A 16426-nucleotide genomic window follows, 5' to 3' on the forward strand; every position below is an offset into this window, starting at 1 on the left:
ATACAAAGTAAACTAAACTGGGGAATAACACACTAAACTTACAGGGAGACACCAGGAGATCCACACAGCATGAGGGTACGACGCGACACTGGGTTGAGGAAAACACAGGGCTTAAATACACAGGGTAGTAATGAGGGAACGGGCAACAGAAGGGAGACACAGCTGGAAGAGATCAGGGCTGACGAGACAGGGGAACCAAGCTTCACACACCAACATAAGACAAAGACTTTCACAATAAAACAGGAAACATGAACCCAACACAAAGGCGCAGACTTGACACTGAGAGACAGACAGAAAATGACACCTAGCACTAAACCCACACAAAACATGAGAACACAAATCCTAATCACAAATAAACAGAAACATGAACCAAATAATCATCATGACCACCACCACAATCAGCAATACAAGAGAATGAGAAAACAATCCAAAACACCAAGATAACTGAAACACAAAGTACCAGAGAAACAAAGAATAATCCATCATTCAAAATATAAACCAAAGCATAATAAACTCAAAATACTGGGTCCAACAGACCCAGAACCGTGACAGTACCCCCCTCTAAGGGCTGGCCCCGACAGCCGCAAACAAAAAACAGAAGCACGAAGGACACCAAACCAGGGCGGGCGGAGGGGGTCCAGGACGGAGGGCCCGAAACAAACACAAGGAGCACCAGTCCAGAGACAGAAGAAAAAAAAACAGATCAAAACCAAACCGAACTAGACCTAACATGAGTCCATGAAAAGTCCAGGAGGCCGACCGTGCGAACGGCAACGACAGGAAAACAGTTCTGGTGGCCGACCGTGCACACGGCAACGGTGGCGACGGGCAAACAGTTCCGGAGGCCGACCGTGCACACGGCAACGGCGGCAGCGCAGGCAAAACCAATCAGGAGGCCGACCACTAGGAAGGCAGTGGCGGCCACTGAACAGGTCCGGAGGTCGGCCGCGAAACCAGCGGCGGCGACAAAGTCTTTCAGGAGGCCGCCCTCGACGGCCATGATGCCAACGTAGAGGCCTGGAAAACGGCCGGCAGAGGCGAGGCGGAACAGGCCGAGCTGGCTCTGACGGCGGTGTTGCAACCGCAGGGCCAGACGAGGCAGGGCCAAATGATGGCGGAGCAGAAGCCGGACCAGGTGTGGCTGATGAAGCGATGGAGGCTGCAGCAGGCGAGGACGATGAGGCTGGACCAGGCGAAGGCGAAGACGATGAGGCTGGACCAGGCGAGGATGATGAGGCTGGACCAGGCGAGGATGATGAGGCTGGACCAGGCGAGGATGATGAGGCTGGACCAGGCGAGGATGATGAGGCTGGACCAGGCGAGGATGATGAGGCTGGACCAGGCGAGGATGATGAGGCTGGACCAGGCGAGGATGATGAGGCTGCAGCTGGCGGCGGTGTGGAAGCCGGAGACGGAGGCGCTGCAGCAGGCGACGGCGTGGAAGCCGGAGACGGAGGCGCTGCAGCAGGCGACGGCGTGGAAGCCGGAGACGGAGGCGCTGCAGCAGGCGACGGCGTGGAAGCCGGAGACGGAGGCGCTGCAGCAGGCGACGGCGTGGAAGCCGGAGACGGAGGCGCTGCAGCAGGCGACGGCGTGGAAGCCGGAGACGGAGGCGCTGCAGCAGACGAGGATGGTGAGGCTGCAGCTGGCGGCGGCGTGGAAGCCGGAGGCGCTGCAGGCGGCGACGGCGTGGAAGCCGGAGGCGGTGGTGCTGCAGGCCGGAGCGGTCCCTCGGACCCTCCAGCGGAGACGGGTTGCTGAACGGGCCCCTCGGACCCTCCAGCGGAGACATGAAACGAAGGCCGGAGCGGTCCCTCGGACCCTCCAGCGGAGACGGGTTGCTGAACGGGCCCCTCGGACCCTCCAGCGGAGACATGAAACGAAGGCCGGAGCGGTCCCTCGGACCCTCCAGCGGAGACGGGTTGCTGAACGGGCCCTCGGACCCTCCAGCGGAGACATGAAACGAAGGCCGGAGCGGTCCCTCGGACCCTCCAGCGGAGACGGGTTGCTGAACGGGCCCCTCGGACCCTCCAGCGGAGACATGAAACGAAGGCCGGAGCGGTCCCTCGGACCCTCCAGCGGAGACGGGTTGCTGAACGGGCCCCTCGGACCCTCCAGCGGAGACGGGTTGCTGAACAGGCCCCTCGGACCCTCCAGCGGAGACGGGTTGCTGAACGGGCCCCTCGGACCCTCCAGCGGAGACATGAGACGAAGGCTGAACGGGCCTCTCGGACCCTCCAGCGGAGAAGGCAGGTGGCGGCATGGGAGCCGCGGAGTGCTGGATGGGCTCATCAGAGCTTCCAGCAGGAGCTGATGTAGAGCCAGAGGGAATTGGGACCCCTGGCTCAATGTTACGCTGGCCAGAAAACTGAACTGCTATGGAGAACTGGGTCAATGGGTCAGGTGCGAGCTGAGCTACTGGTGGTGGTGAAAGAGGAGTGGGTGGTGGAGTTGATGGCTTCACAGGGGAATGAACTAGAGGCGACTGTACAGGTGACTGAGCTAAAGGTAGTAGTGACGGTTGAGGAGAAAGCGGAGCTGGTGGTTGAGTGGAAGACTGCACTGGGGAAAGCGGAGCTGGTGGTTGAGTGGAAGACTGCACTGGGGAAAGCGGAGCTGGTGGTTGAGTGGAAGACTGCACTGGGGAAGGCCGAACTGCTGGAGACTGCACTGGGGAAGGCCGAACTGCTGGAGACTGCACTGGGGAAGGCCGAACTGCTGGAGACGGCACTGGGGAAGGCCGAACTGCTGGAGACGGCACTGGGGAAGGCCGAACTGCTGGAGGCGGCACTGGGAAGCCGAACTGCTGAGGCGGCACTGGGGCCTGGACTACAGGCGGCACTGGGGCCTGGACTACAGGCGGCACTGGGGCCTGGACTACAGGCGGCACTGGGGCCTGGACTACAGGCGGCACTGGGGCCTGGACTACAGGCGGCACTGGGGCCTGGACTACAGGCGGCACAGGTGACACTGGGAGTGGCAGCTAAGTGAGCTACTGGAGGCTGGGCAGCTAAGTGAGCTACTGGAGGCTGGGCAGCTAAGTGAGCTACTGGAGGCTGGGCAGCTAAGTGAGCTACTGGAGGCTGGGCAGCTAAGTGAGCTACTGGAGGCTGGGCAGCTAAGTGAGCTACTGGAGGCTGGGCAGCTAAGTGAGCTACTGGAGGCTGGGCAGCTAAGTGAGCTACTGGAGGCTGGGCAGCTAAGTGAGCTACTGGAGGCTGGGCAGCTAAGTGAGCTACTGGAGGCTGGGCAGCTAAGTGAGCTACTGGAGGCTGGGCAGCTAAGTGAGCTACTGGAGGCTGGGCAGCTAAGTGAGCTACTGGAGATGAAGGTGGAGGTGTGAGGGTTGAGGATGGTGAGGGTGCAGTTTCGTCCTTAAAGGCGGATCGAGTGATTTGGCAACAAATAGTGATGGAAAAGGTCGCTGGTGCCGCGAATACCAAGAGGCGAGGGCCTCCAGGAGGGCAGCTGAATCTTCTTTCCCTGGACTGCCCATATCAAATAGTTCGAAGCAGAGTCTCGCTCTCAGACCTGTGATTATTTGTTTTAACCTTTTTATGTCCATAAAACTGACGGTCAAAGTTGTGGATGACAATAAGTGATCAAAAAAACACTACCTGAATAAGTCTCTTGGGATTGTCAGCAGCGTGGATTACGCTTCGGCAGAAATCCTTCAACTGCTTGAGCATTTCCTCCTTCGTGGCAAAACCTGAGTCCGCTGGGTCCATTTTGTGGTCGCGTCGTTCTGTCATGAAACGCTATGGGGCAGGCAGGAATTGGACCCAAAATGCAGGCTCGTAGACACAAGGGATGAACTCAAAACCACAGCTTTATTCACAGGCCGGGAAAGCATACAAAGTAAACTAAACTGGGGAATAACACACTAAACTTACAGGGAGACACCAGGAGATCCACACAGCATGAGGGTACGACGCGACACTGGGTTGAGGAAAACACAGGGCTTAAATACACAGGGTAGTAATGAGGGAACGGGCAACAGAAGGGAGACACAGCTGGAAGAGATCAGGGCTGACGAGACAGGGGAACCAAGCTTCACACACCAACATAAGACAAAGACTTTCACAATAAAACAGGAAACATGAACCCAACACAAAGGCGCAGACTTGACACTGAGAGACAGACAGAAAATGACACCTAGCACTAAACCCACACAAAACATGAGAACACAAATCCTAATCACAAATAAACAGAAACATGAACCAAATAATCATCATGACCACCACCACAATCAGCTATACAAGAGAATGAGAAAAACAATCCAAAACACCAAGATAACTGAAACACAAAGTACCAGAGAAACAAAGAATAATCCATCATTCAAAATATAAACCAAAGCATAATAAACTCAAATACTGGGTCCAACAGACCCAGAACCGTGACAAACATAGTGTTTGACTTGTATGAGAGTGTGCTGACTGCAGCGATTTGGTCACTTGGTACGGAACAAGCCCCCATGGATGTCGGCGAGGCTAGTATGCGCCGAAGTAAGCGTAAGAAGGCCTCTATCTCCATAAATACGACAAACAAAGGAAACTTGAACAATCGCCCCAACCGCTAAAGCCCAAGATGGAATCTACGAGTTATGACTTTAAAAACATTGGGTCTGACTTAGAGACCAAAACAACATTCTCTTATCCCACTACGTGGATCATTGGTAAAGCTGAGCGAAAGAGTACAGGTTTCACACTGGATAACAGGGGCCAACTCAACAAACAGTACATCGGTGTACCGAGTTGTATAGTACAAAAGGTGTCGAGTTCGTATGATAGGGTCATACTTGTGAACTTGGGATGGAAGTCGCTGCTATCGTGTCTGTACGAGATGCTGACACCTGACGAGGACCCACACCGTGACACTCCCATTCAAACACCATCATGTCATTGCTTGCAATTCGCTTCCCTGGCAGAAAGATATCAGGTCGGTGTGTTGGTATGCTGGTCTCCAGGGGGCATCTACGAACTGTACGGTCTGGATCGGATGAGCGAGGGTGTGTATATAATAGTGGTCGAAAGCGGCGGCAAGTCAGGCCCGGATACAAGCCTCGGTCTTGCGAAATGTTATTACATTATGGCCGGAGGAAACAACGCGGACGCATACACTTATAACCTACTGAACATGGGGTCCCTGACTACAGACTTACCGGCGAACCAGCGCTTTACACATAATAGCAGCATGGCGTGCGTGGGACCGGTCAATGTGGCTATCGAGCCTGTCGCAAACACAGATGTTACGACGGTTACAACCCTTGATATTGTGTTGAATGGATGTGAATGAAAATCACACAGACAGTTTTTATGTACACATGGTTTTATTGATGAATAAAACATTACCTGCTAAACATACATCAAGGCTTCTTTACTGTGAGTACTTTCCATTGACCGATCATCCAAGCAATGTTACATGTACACTCTCAGAGCTTTTTTAACACAGCGGGCACAGACTTTACAGGTAGTATCACAAGAAACACAGCACACATGACCGCAATCCGACAGCCAGCACTTGTCCTTTCCACACGATGTGCAACTCCTGGAGGTCACGCCTGCGGTTGTAATGTTTTTCTTGCCAACGGTTTGCTTGCAAAGAGGACATGCGATCAGCATGGCCTCTTTGTTTCCCAAAGAGGTTATGCACGCTTGGCAGCAAAGGTGGCCACACTCTAGGTAGACATCACTTTCCTCTCGGCAGACGGTGCATTCGTAAGGGTATGTGAACATGTGATCCTCGTCAGGTGGGGGCGTTGTTCTACCTACAGAGCACAAGAAACAACTGTAAGCAACTGTAAGCGACTATGACACACACACACACACACACACACACACACACACACACACACACACACACACACACACACACACAGAGTCTTACCCACAATGCACAGCTCATTGGGCTGCCACTGACAAATGGGTGTCTCTCCTGAAATGAGGACATCAGCTGCGTCCACGTTATGCTCGCCATCGTAAGATGTGGCGAGTTGACAATCACCGAGAAACCGACCGTCGTTCCTCAGCACTTCGGTGACCGTGGACAGCGGGTCGCTGTAATATAACACGGTGGGTAACGTTGGGTTGGAGTCCTCTCGGGTTAGGTCATCGTCCAGGAGCGACGCGCCTCTCGGTACGTTCTGCGGTGTCGTAGGTATAGAGTAAGGCTTGTTTTTCATGGTGCGGTGCTTTGTGCGAACTTTCAGGTGTTTCATGCGATGATCAAACGTGTCTTTGGGCCCCGCTGTGGACCGGCCAGTTATCATACCGGGGGTGGCCTCCGCGCAGATGAGGTCCATGTCATGGTCAGTCAAGGCTATACATGGAGAGTTACACGATAAGGACATGGTGTCGTTCCACACCGTCTCACAATTTATGTCATATCTCCTCAGCAGGTCTCGGATACACGTAGGTTCGTCGCATCGGATGTGCAGCAACTTAGAATCACTTGAGTGGCTTTTGAGGAGGAGAGTCACGCTGTGGGGCTCCTGCACAGGGGATACATTGTAATAATAATATTATTATGTATCGTTAGTCATTATGTAAACACATAGCTTACAGTGGGTCAACAGACACCTCGGGACAAAAATAAAGCCACCTTACATGTTTACAATGCAGCTGAAAGATAGTGTGAGGATCACAGGCGATTGTTTTGTCATCCTTTGTCCAACCCTTGGCAGCGACAAGGGCGTTGCAGTCATTCACGTGCCTGTAGAACGATGAGCCAGAGCATGGAGTCGTCAGTATGCTGTACGTATGGGACACTGTTTTGTTCGCATCTACATAGGAGTTGAGGATTGTATCAAACGAACCCTCCGTTAAAAGAACGCAACTAGGGTCCACCCACAGATTTCTTGCTCTGCGTAACAGTCGTTTTCTGATGGCATTAGCCGACAGGGTGTTGATTTGCATGCATACTGTCGTCAAATGTTGAGTTGGCAGTTGATAGGGTTCTGTCTCCCATCTTGTCAGGCTCCACTTTATAACACCTGAATCCTCGGGCGACCACACATTAATGTGAGCTTTGGGTTCCCAGCACCATCGAATGGCCAATGTTATGTACTCCATGGTTGTCAGCCAGCGAGGAGTGGGGGGGAAACAGCCTGTGGTGGTGTTTGGGTTTGTTGCACTACAAAAGAGTCTAGCTGAAAACACACTGTGTTACCTCTACACTATGAAACTTAAATGCATCTGGGGTTGAACTACCCAGCCGACCTGCAGCGTAAAGCTGGCCGACCTGCAGCGTAAAGCTGGCCGACCTGGCTACATTACCCAGCCGACCTGGCTACACTACCCAGCCGACCTGGCTACACTACCCAGCCGACCTGGCTACACTACCCAGCCGACCTGGCTACACTACCCAGCCGACCTGGCTACATTACCCAGCCGACCTGGCTACATTACCCAGCCGACCTGGCTACACTATCCAGCCGACCTGGCTACATTACCCAGCCGACCTGGGGTCTAATCTCATTGGACATTCTCGGTGGATCACTGAGAAATATGGCCATGTTAAGCTGGATGTCCTTGTGGGTGTTGTGCGCTCCAATAATGTCTTTGTCTCTTGACTCAAAAGGTTTGTAGTCACTCGTAAAACACTATTGTGTATGTGCATGTTTGTGAACTCGCTTGAATGCCGTTTGTTTCCTGGTGGCTGAAACACCGAACATTGTACATCGAACGTAGTGTTGTAACCTTTATGTGAACAACTAACCAAATGTGTTCTCTCGTTTAGCTGACACATACGTAACAGCGATATGCGGACAAGAGGTGGTCCTTCGCTGTCAGAGTACTACAGCGGGTCTAATTACCCTGGCGGAGTGGAAGAAACCGACCCTATCTGATTATTACCTGTACTTCTTTAGAAACCAGCAGTCTTATGACAGCTACCAAGGTGCTACATTTAGAGGCCGTGTGCAGCTGCTCGACCCATCCATGAGAGACGGAAACTTTTCTGTGCTGCTAAGGAACATCACTGCAGCTGACACAGGGCTTTATACGTGTCGGATTTTGAGTAGAAGGGCCGAAAACCCAACAAATGACACGATCAGTACGGACTTATTCAAGCTACTTGTCAGCCTCACAGTTGCTCCTTCTTCTCACTCTCCACAACCTAGAGGACGCCCTGGTATAATAGCCTCCCTGATCCTGTTGCTGACCGTCATCGCTGTGCTGTGTGGTGTAGTGTGGATCCGCGTAAACCAAAAACATAAGACCCCTGAGGGTGAAACACGTTCCAATGTATGAGTCTGTATGAGTCTGTATGAGTCTGTATGAGTCTGGCCACGTAATAAAATATATCTGTACCAAGGTTTGTGCAGAGATACTTGTCGGTATCATGTATCGAAAATAAAGACACTGTACTGCAATGTGTAACGGGTGTTATTTTATTGTTACGTACAGTCAAACGGCACACTTCACACTCATGCTGGTACACCACATGTCTACACAACCGAAGCCCCCGCTTGGGGGTTACAGTCTCCAACCAACGTTCTGGAAGATACCGAAGGCGTGTAAGTTGTACACGGCCAGAATCAGCGAGATGCTGTCCTTCGCCTCGTCGGGTACCGTTGGGCATCCAAATAGTTTTCTGAGGACATCCACCTTGTTTTTGATCACAGCCGCCTTCCCCTCTGTGGAGTCGCACATGTAATATAGCATGTATTCTTCATCAGGCAAAATCAGCCGTTCCTGAACCATGAAGTCCCTGCGTCATCCACAGTTGTGATTTTGTCCAGGAAGCTGCGTTCTCTGACTGCACGCTGGAACCTCGGCAGCGTCGAGCCGATCATGAGCTCTGCTGCGCCGGTTAACTTCAACTGTGTCAGTGTCCGTTCTGCAGAGAAATAGACATAAGTATAGAAGCAGAAAGGTTTTTTTGTCAAACACGATGGTTATTGAAACGAAAAGAAGTACAGTACCTGTCTTCCCCTGCGGTCCCTGTTCCACCAGGTCTTGGTACAAGTAGGTATTGAGTTCATGGACCGCTGACAGTAACACTTTGGCTCGGACCTCATCCTCCATGCTGTGTTCAACGAGGGCCCGTAGGCGATGCACATGGTTTGGTATTTCCATCATACCTGGTGGAGGGGAGCTCGACCGTGTATCTTTTGAAAATACGTTCGGTTAAGTGAGTGCATCTCTCTGCAATGTCATGTTGCCACGACCTGAGTTGTTCTACAGCCATAATAACGGTACAGTGTTCCTATAACAATAGCTACTGTCGATTACTCGTACGACTTTAGGGTAGCTTTATCTGACAACGAACGGGTTGTCAGATAAACAGATTCACACAGTGGCCGACCTGTAGGTCGGGAGCCGCCGACCTGCAGCGCAAAGCTGGCCGACCCGTAGGTCGGGAGCCGCCGACCTGCAGCGCAAAGCTGGCCGACCCGTAGGTCGGGAGCCGCCGACCTGCAGCGCAAAGCTGGCCGACCCGTAGGTCGGGAGCCGCCGACCTGTAGCGCAAAGCTGGCCGACCTGTAGGTCGGGAGTCGCCGACCTGGCTACACTATCCAGCCGACCTGGGGTCTAATCTTATTGTGAAGAACGTGTGATGATCACATTGGACATTCTCGGTGGATCACTGAGAAATATGGCCATGTTAAGCTGGTTGTCCTTGTGGGTGTTGTGCACTCCAATAATGTGTTTGTCTCTTGACTCAAAAGGTTTGCAGTCACTCCTAAAACACCATTGTGTATGTGCATGTTTGTGAAGTCGCTTGAATGCCGTTTGTCTTTCCTGGCTGAAACACCGTACGTTATACATCGAACGTAGTGTTGTAACCTTTATGTGAGCACCTAACCAAATGTATTTCTCTCGTTTAGCTGACACATACGTAACAGCAACATGTGGACAAGACGTGGTTCTTCGCTGTCAGAATACTACAGCGAGTCCAATTACCCTGGTGGAGTGGCAGAAATCAACCGTATCCAGTTGTTACGTGTACTTCTTTCAAGATCAACGTTCTTACGACAACTACCAATGTAACATGTTTACAGGTCGAGTGCAGTTGCTCGACCCGTCCATGAGAAATGGAAACTGTGCTGTGATTCTAAGGAACGTCAGTGTAGCCGACACAGGGCTATATACATGTGAGGTTTCAACCAGAAACACAACAATTGGCCACGGTCACGTAGTGGCCAAGGGACATGTCAACCTCACAGTCACAGAGTACACAAAGGCTCCTTCTTCACACTCTCCACAGCCTAGAGGACGCCCTGGTGTGATAGCAGCCCTGATCCTGTTGCAGACCTTCATCATCGTGCTGTGTGGTGTAGTGTGGATCCGCGCAAACCAAAAACATAAGACCCCTGAGGGTGAAACATGTTCCAATATATGAGTCTGTATGAGTCTGGCCACATAATAAAATATATCTGTACCAAGGTTTGTGCAGAGATACTTGTCGGTATCATGTATCGAAAATAAAGACACTGTACTGCAAAGTGTAATGGGTGTTATTTTATTGTTACGTACAGTCAAACGGTACACTTCACACTCATGCTGGTACACCACATGTCTACACAACGGAAGCCCCCGCTTTGGGGGTTACAATCTCCAACAAGCTATAGGGGTCATTGGTGAAGATGCCAAAGATGTGTAAGTTGTACACGGCCAGAATCAGCGAGATGCTGTCCTTCGCCTCGTCGGGTACCGTAGGGCATCCAAAGAGGTGTCCGAGCGCACGCGCCTTCCCTCGGTGGATTTGAACATGTGATATAGCATATATTGTTCCTCGGGTAAGATCAGCTCTTGCCGGACCATGATGTCGAGAGGCTCGTCGACAGTCGTGATGATGTCCAGCAGGCTGCGGTTCCTGAGGACACTATGGAACGTGAACGTGGGCAGCATACGCCGAGGTACTTGTTGGTATCATGTATCAAAATAAAGAGGCTTTACAGCGATTTATGATGGTGTTTTGTTTATTGTGAAATACAGGCAATCAAACATCATGCTTTATAGACACATATAATGGGTACACCACATGGCTACACAACCGAAGCCCCCACTGAGGGAATCTACACAGTCTCCAACAAACCGTCGGGGTCGTTGGTGAAGATACCGAAGGCGTGTAAGTTGTACACGGCCAGAATCAGCGCGATGCTGGCCTTGGCCTCGTCGGGTACCGTAGGGCATCTAAAGAGGCATCTGATCGCACGCACCTTCCCCGCGGTGGTTTTATTTATGTGATATAGCATATATTGTTCATCGGGTAAGATCAGCTCTTCCTGAACCATGATGTCGACAGCCGCATCGACCCTCGTGATGTTGTCCAGGAAGCTGCCGTCTCTGACGGCACGATGGAACGTGGGCAGCGTGGAGCCGAGCGCGCGCTCGGCTGCATGGGTTAACTTGAACTGTGTCAGTTTTCGTTCTGCGGAGATATAGACATGTATATAACTAACAAGGTATTTGTCAAAGACGATGGTTATTGCAACGAAAAGAAATACAGTACCTGTCTTCCCCCTTGGTCCCAGGTCCAACAAGTCCTTGTACAAGTGGGGATTAGTGTCACGGACCGCTGACAGTAACACTTTGGCTCGCACCTGATCCTGCAAGCTGTATTCAACTAGGGCTCGTAGGCGATGCACATGGTTTTGTATTTCCATCATATCTGTTGTGTCTAGGGCCTCGTCCTCGTCCATGTATCTGTCAAAAATACTTTCGGTTAGGTGAGTGCACCGCTCTGCAATATCATGCTGCCAGGACCTGAGTTGTTCCACAGCCATAACGGTACCGTATGCAGCGATAGGAGTGTTTATACGTGAGTGGTAATGGGACAACTATATCAATAGCTACTCTCGATTACTCGTACAACTTTAGCACAGCTTTATCCGACAATGAAAGGGGTTATCACCAGATCCACACAGTGGCCGACCTAGACGCAGGAGCCAGCCGACCTGCAGCTCCGAGCCAGCCGACCTGCAGCACCAGGCCAGCCGACCTGCAGCTCCGAGCCAGCCGACCTGCAGCACCAGGCCAGCCGACCTGCAGCACCGAGCCAGCCGACCTGCAGCTCCGAGCCAGCCGACCTACAGCTCCGAGCCAGCCGACCTGCAGCGCAAAGCCAGCCGACCTGCAGCGCAAAGCCAGCCGACCTGCAGCACCGAGCCAGCCGACCTGCAGCGCAAAGCCACGAGAGTGTCCAACTGACAACTGCTCTCCCATAAGTACACCGCGCAATAATACAGCAAACCTAGCATTCTACAGTGTCTTCATATTCGGGTTGATGACAATGAACGTGGACAAACTGCAATCGTACAGACACAGCATCATCGACAGTTGCTGCTATGAACCTGTAATACACAAGGAGTTCATTCGTCATTACCCGGACACCGAGCTATCCAGGTCCCTCGAGACCCCAAACCCCATAACGCGAATCCGGGCACTCGTGGACTACTGTCTCGACACCGGAGAGCGTGCCGAGGCGTTGCTTAGTATATTACAGACTCACTGCATGCATTTGTATGCCTTGCTAGAAGCATAGGACCCCCGCATATAATAATATAGCAAACCTAGCATTCTAAAGCCTATCCACATTCGGGTTGACAACAATGAGCGTGTACAAACTGCAATCGTACAGGCATGACATCATCCAAGGTTGCTGGTGCTATGAACGTGTGATATACAAGGAATTCATTCGTCTTTGCCCGAACACCGAGCTATCCAGGGTCCTCGAGCCCCTAACGCCATAAGGCGAATCCGGGCACTCGTGGACTACTGTCTGGACAACGATGAGCACGCCGAGGCGTTGCTTCATATAGTACGGACTCACTGCAAGCATTTATACGCCTGGCTAGAAGAAAACGGCCCGAAAGGCCCCCTAGGTACCATTGATAAACGACGCACAACTTAAAGAAACAGGAGATGGTCTGTCGGTGTTATATGTGTTTCCTTTGTATCATGTCTTACGATTATGTTTTGTTTTTCCACTAGAGCGAAGCAAAACCACTCACACCTTAACCCCTGCAGCGATGCTCGCCTTGGGGTGGAAAGGGAAGCGACTCAACGGCGCTGAACTAATAGAGGACATGGAACTACTCCAGTTGTTATCCAGAGTCACCACAATCCAGGACGCCGTTGAGGACATGTGGGCAGAAGGCGTGATCCTGACCGAGGAATACGAAGAGCTTGTTCTCGCAACCAAGATGTCGTGTCAGGAAAACACCATTCGCACGATGCTTAGTGATCCAGACATACCAGTTGCTACAAAGCACAGTATTGGCCTGATACTCATGTCACATAACATGCACATATACGGACTGACGGACGAATGGAAAGGCTATAAAGTGTTTCGAGCTACAGACTCGTAGACTGCGCACCGTAACCAATGCACCAGTGAAATGTATATGTGTTGCTCTCGCTGTTAGTGTGAATGTGAATGTTGGCAACAGCAAATAAAGTCAATGTGACACATACAGGGTTTATGTGGTTTCTTTTATTAGTGTGATTCGATGTTTATGTTCACAAGTCACTCCATGTTACACAAAGGACAATCTTAGTAGGTTTATCATTGCTTTTCATAAGCACCGTAGCCGGTGTTGTCGTTGTTGTCTGTCACACACACACACACACATTGTAGCTCAAATGTGGACACGCTTCACTGAATCCCATTTCATCTCTGGCGTTCTGGATACCATAACAGAAAAGTCTTCCACTTCAAGGTGTCCTGGTTTTTTGTCACACCACAGCAGGCAGGTAGCTTGCTGCGATTCCGTCTCACGGAATACATCTCCTAAATGCAAAAGTCTTCCACTTCAAGGTGTCTTGGTTGGTGTCACACCACAGCAGGCAGGTAGCTTGCTGCGATTCCGTCTCACGGAATACATCTCCTAAACGAGGCACCACACTAAAGCGGTCATCCACCAACTCCCGTAGGTCTTTGTCGATCGCCGCGCTTATAAGTTTCCAGCGATTGTCTTCAAACCGGCAGTCGGAGTGGCGGTCTGCCTCTCCTGGTATCCAGCTGAGCGTGAAGTATTCTTTGTAAGCTTCCCACAACTGCTCAGTTAAGCGCTCTATATCCATCGTGTTGTCGTCCAGCAAAAGGGTCAACGTCCACCCTAAGTCAGCGGTGCGATCCACTTGCACGTACCACGCGCGGCAGATGCGATCCCTGTTCATGTAATATCTCAACCAAAAATGGCACAGCTGAAACCCGTCCGTGCTCAGCGCGCCCAGGTCTGCCACCTCCAAAAGCTGTATATACGGCAGTAACGCGTACAGTTTAGGCTTCTCGTCCGCGGTCATCTTGGTCAGCATTGAGCTGGAGCGCACGTGCCTTTTCATAATTCTGTCTAGACTCGGGTTGTAGAGTCTAGAGAGTTCGTCAATCTTAGAGTCGGGGAACGCCACCCTGGGATGGCGTATGGTCAGTCGATGAGTACCTGGCATTGTAAGAGACGGAATGCATGTAGTACGATGTGTGTGACGGTCTGTGTATATATACCCCACAGGAAACATAAACAACACATTTGACTACGACAGTGACACAAACGTACGAACCATCGAAATGTTACCCTTTGTGATTTTTAGTTTTGTGCCGTCAACTGATCAACGCCACGGACGATCCTGCTGTTGTCACAGCTGAGAGTGGTCAAGGGGTTGTGATTCTACCATGTCGATGTTCATACACGAGGACCGCCATTGCGGGTGTGCTGTGGAGGAGAACTGATCTGATGCGTGATGAATATGTTCTTCTGTATCGTGGTAAACAGTACTGCCCAGACTTCCAACACCCATCCTTTAAGCGCCGGGTGTATTTGCAAGACAGAGAAATGAACGAGGGAGACCTGTCTTTGATTCTGAAGAATGTGACATCGAACCGTACCCATTATACGGTGTTATTATTGTGTATTGTGTTTTGACCGTGAAATAACAATAAATGAAGGATGAACATACACAGAGTGTCGTTCGTTTTATTGCTTGCATTGTACACAGTTGACATTATGTTCGCGATCCATGGAATGACAGCACGGGCTACCACTGTAGAGCAAAGGCTTGTACAGTTTGAACGTCTTATCCCCTGTCATCTCGGTCAGCGTGGAGCTCAAGAGTACATGCGTTCTCAGGCGTGCTCACGGAAAAGCACGTATTATCACAGTACCCCTTCCAGCTACTCCTAGTTTATGTGCGGGTCACTGCGTCTCTCACGGCGAGCATGAAACATGGCAACAGTTATCTCCTTTATACTTGTCTTGTCACTGACACTAAGCGGACGCGTCGCTCTGTGTCAGCATAAGAATGACAAAGGTGGGTGTAAAATGGCCTTGTTCCCTCAGAACAACACACCAAACAACGAATGCATTGCTGTCCATGGGAGTCTTTACGAGAATGTGAATGTCACCCGCAGGTTCTCCACCCGGTCCGCACGTCAGATTGATTCTCGTGGGCAAGACCGGGTCTGGCAAGAGCACGTCTGGTAACACTATACTCGGCGATAGCAACGCTTTCAAGGAGGACATGTCACCCGAGTCCGTCACCGTTGGCTGTGTGAAGAAGGAGGTGGACAGAGACGGCGCCAAAGTCGTTGTGATCGACACTCCGGGGTTGTTTGACACAGCCAAAACACAATACGATGTGAAAAGAAAGATCGAGGAGTGTGTCGAACAGTCGGTACCCGGACCGCACGGATTCCTTTTGGTAATCAGCCTAAAGTCTAGGTTCACACAAGAGGAGCGGAGCAGCATAAAGTGGATTCGAGACAACTTCGGAGAAGACGCTTTCACGTACACCTTGGTCTTGTTTACACACGGTGACTTGCTAAAGGGTAAATCGGTGAGAGACTACGTGAAGGAAAGCAAAGAGCTACAAAGAGTGATAAACCAGTGTGGCGGAAGGTACCACACGCTGAGCAACACTCAGAGAGTAAACCAAACCCAAGTGGATACTCTGTTGAGTAAAATAGAGGACATGGTAGAATTCAACGGAGGTGAGCACTACAGCAACGATATGTACAAGGCAGCTCAGAAGAAACTCGAAAGAGACACGGAGCGTAAGAGGAAAGAGCAAGACCAAATGCGAAAAGAGCACGAAGAGATGATTAAGACAAGGGAATGGTGTAGATTCTTCGGCCTTACGTCTGTGGGATTATTTGGAGCAGGAGCATACTTGTCCTCTTATGTGCTAATGGGGATCGGTGGGGCGCTTGGGTATTCTCAGTTTAATTGTTCTGTGGTCATGTTCAGTTAGGTAGGCTAGCTACATTAGGTAGTTTGCCATCATACACAAGATTGTTTTGACAGAACTGTTTATGAAGACAGTGTGCTGAGAATCGGTGTTCTTCACCAAATGGATATGCAAGATAACGACCGATATTAGGAGTCTGTTTCTGTCCTCGTTGTGTGGATCATGTGGTATCTGTGCAGTACAATAAAGGTGGAAACATGCTGTTATTGTGTGGTGTTTTACACTGTTACTGTGTG

General features: G+C 51.1%; 3 protein-coding genes across 3 annotated transcripts; 1 reads left to right on the forward strand and 2 right to left on the reverse strand.

Moving 5' to 3' along the window:
- Positions 1-4652: 4652 nt before the first annotated feature.
- LOC109196986 (uncharacterized) lies at positions 4653-6758 on the reverse strand. The gene is made up of 5 exons (XM_019351778.2): positions 5887-6758; positions 5693-5767; positions 5162-5230; positions 4799-4852; positions 4653-4681 (listed from the first exon to the last, which is right to left on the reverse strand). Exons 1-5 carry the CDS (start codon positions 6347-6349, stop codon positions 4653-4655), a joined length of 690 nt encoding a protein of 229 aa, XP_019207323.1. The 5' UTR covers positions 6350-6758.
- Positions 6759-10900: 4142 nt separating this feature from the next.
- LOC109201506 (uncharacterized) lies at positions 10901-11900 on the reverse strand. The gene is made up of 2 exons (XM_019357217.2): positions 11458-11900; positions 10901-11376 (listed from the first exon to the last, which is right to left on the reverse strand). The coding sequence occupies exons 1-2, from the start codon at positions 11729-11731 to the stop codon at positions 11021-11023; spliced, it is 630 nt and encodes a 209-aa protein (XP_019212762.1). The 5' UTR covers positions 11732-11900; the 3' UTR covers positions 10901-11020.
- Positions 11901-15169: 3269 nt separating this feature from the next.
- LOC109196987 (GTPase IMAP family member 4-like) lies at positions 15170-16193 on the forward strand. The gene is made up of 2 exons (XM_019351790.1): positions 15170-15254; positions 15355-16193. The coding sequence occupies exons 1-2, from the start codon at positions 15170-15172 to the stop codon at positions 16191-16193; spliced, it is 924 nt and encodes a 307-aa protein (XP_019207335.1).
- Positions 16194-16426: the final 233 nt, after the last annotated feature.

This window comes from Oreochromis niloticus, unplaced genomic scaffold (genome assembly GCF_001858045.2).
Source record: "Oreochromis niloticus isolate F11D_XX unplaced genomic scaffold, O_niloticus_UMD_NMBU tig00001906_pilon, whole genome shotgun sequence".
Lineage (NCBI taxonomy): Eukaryota > Metazoa > Chordata > Actinopteri > Cichliformes > Cichlidae > Oreochromis > Oreochromis niloticus.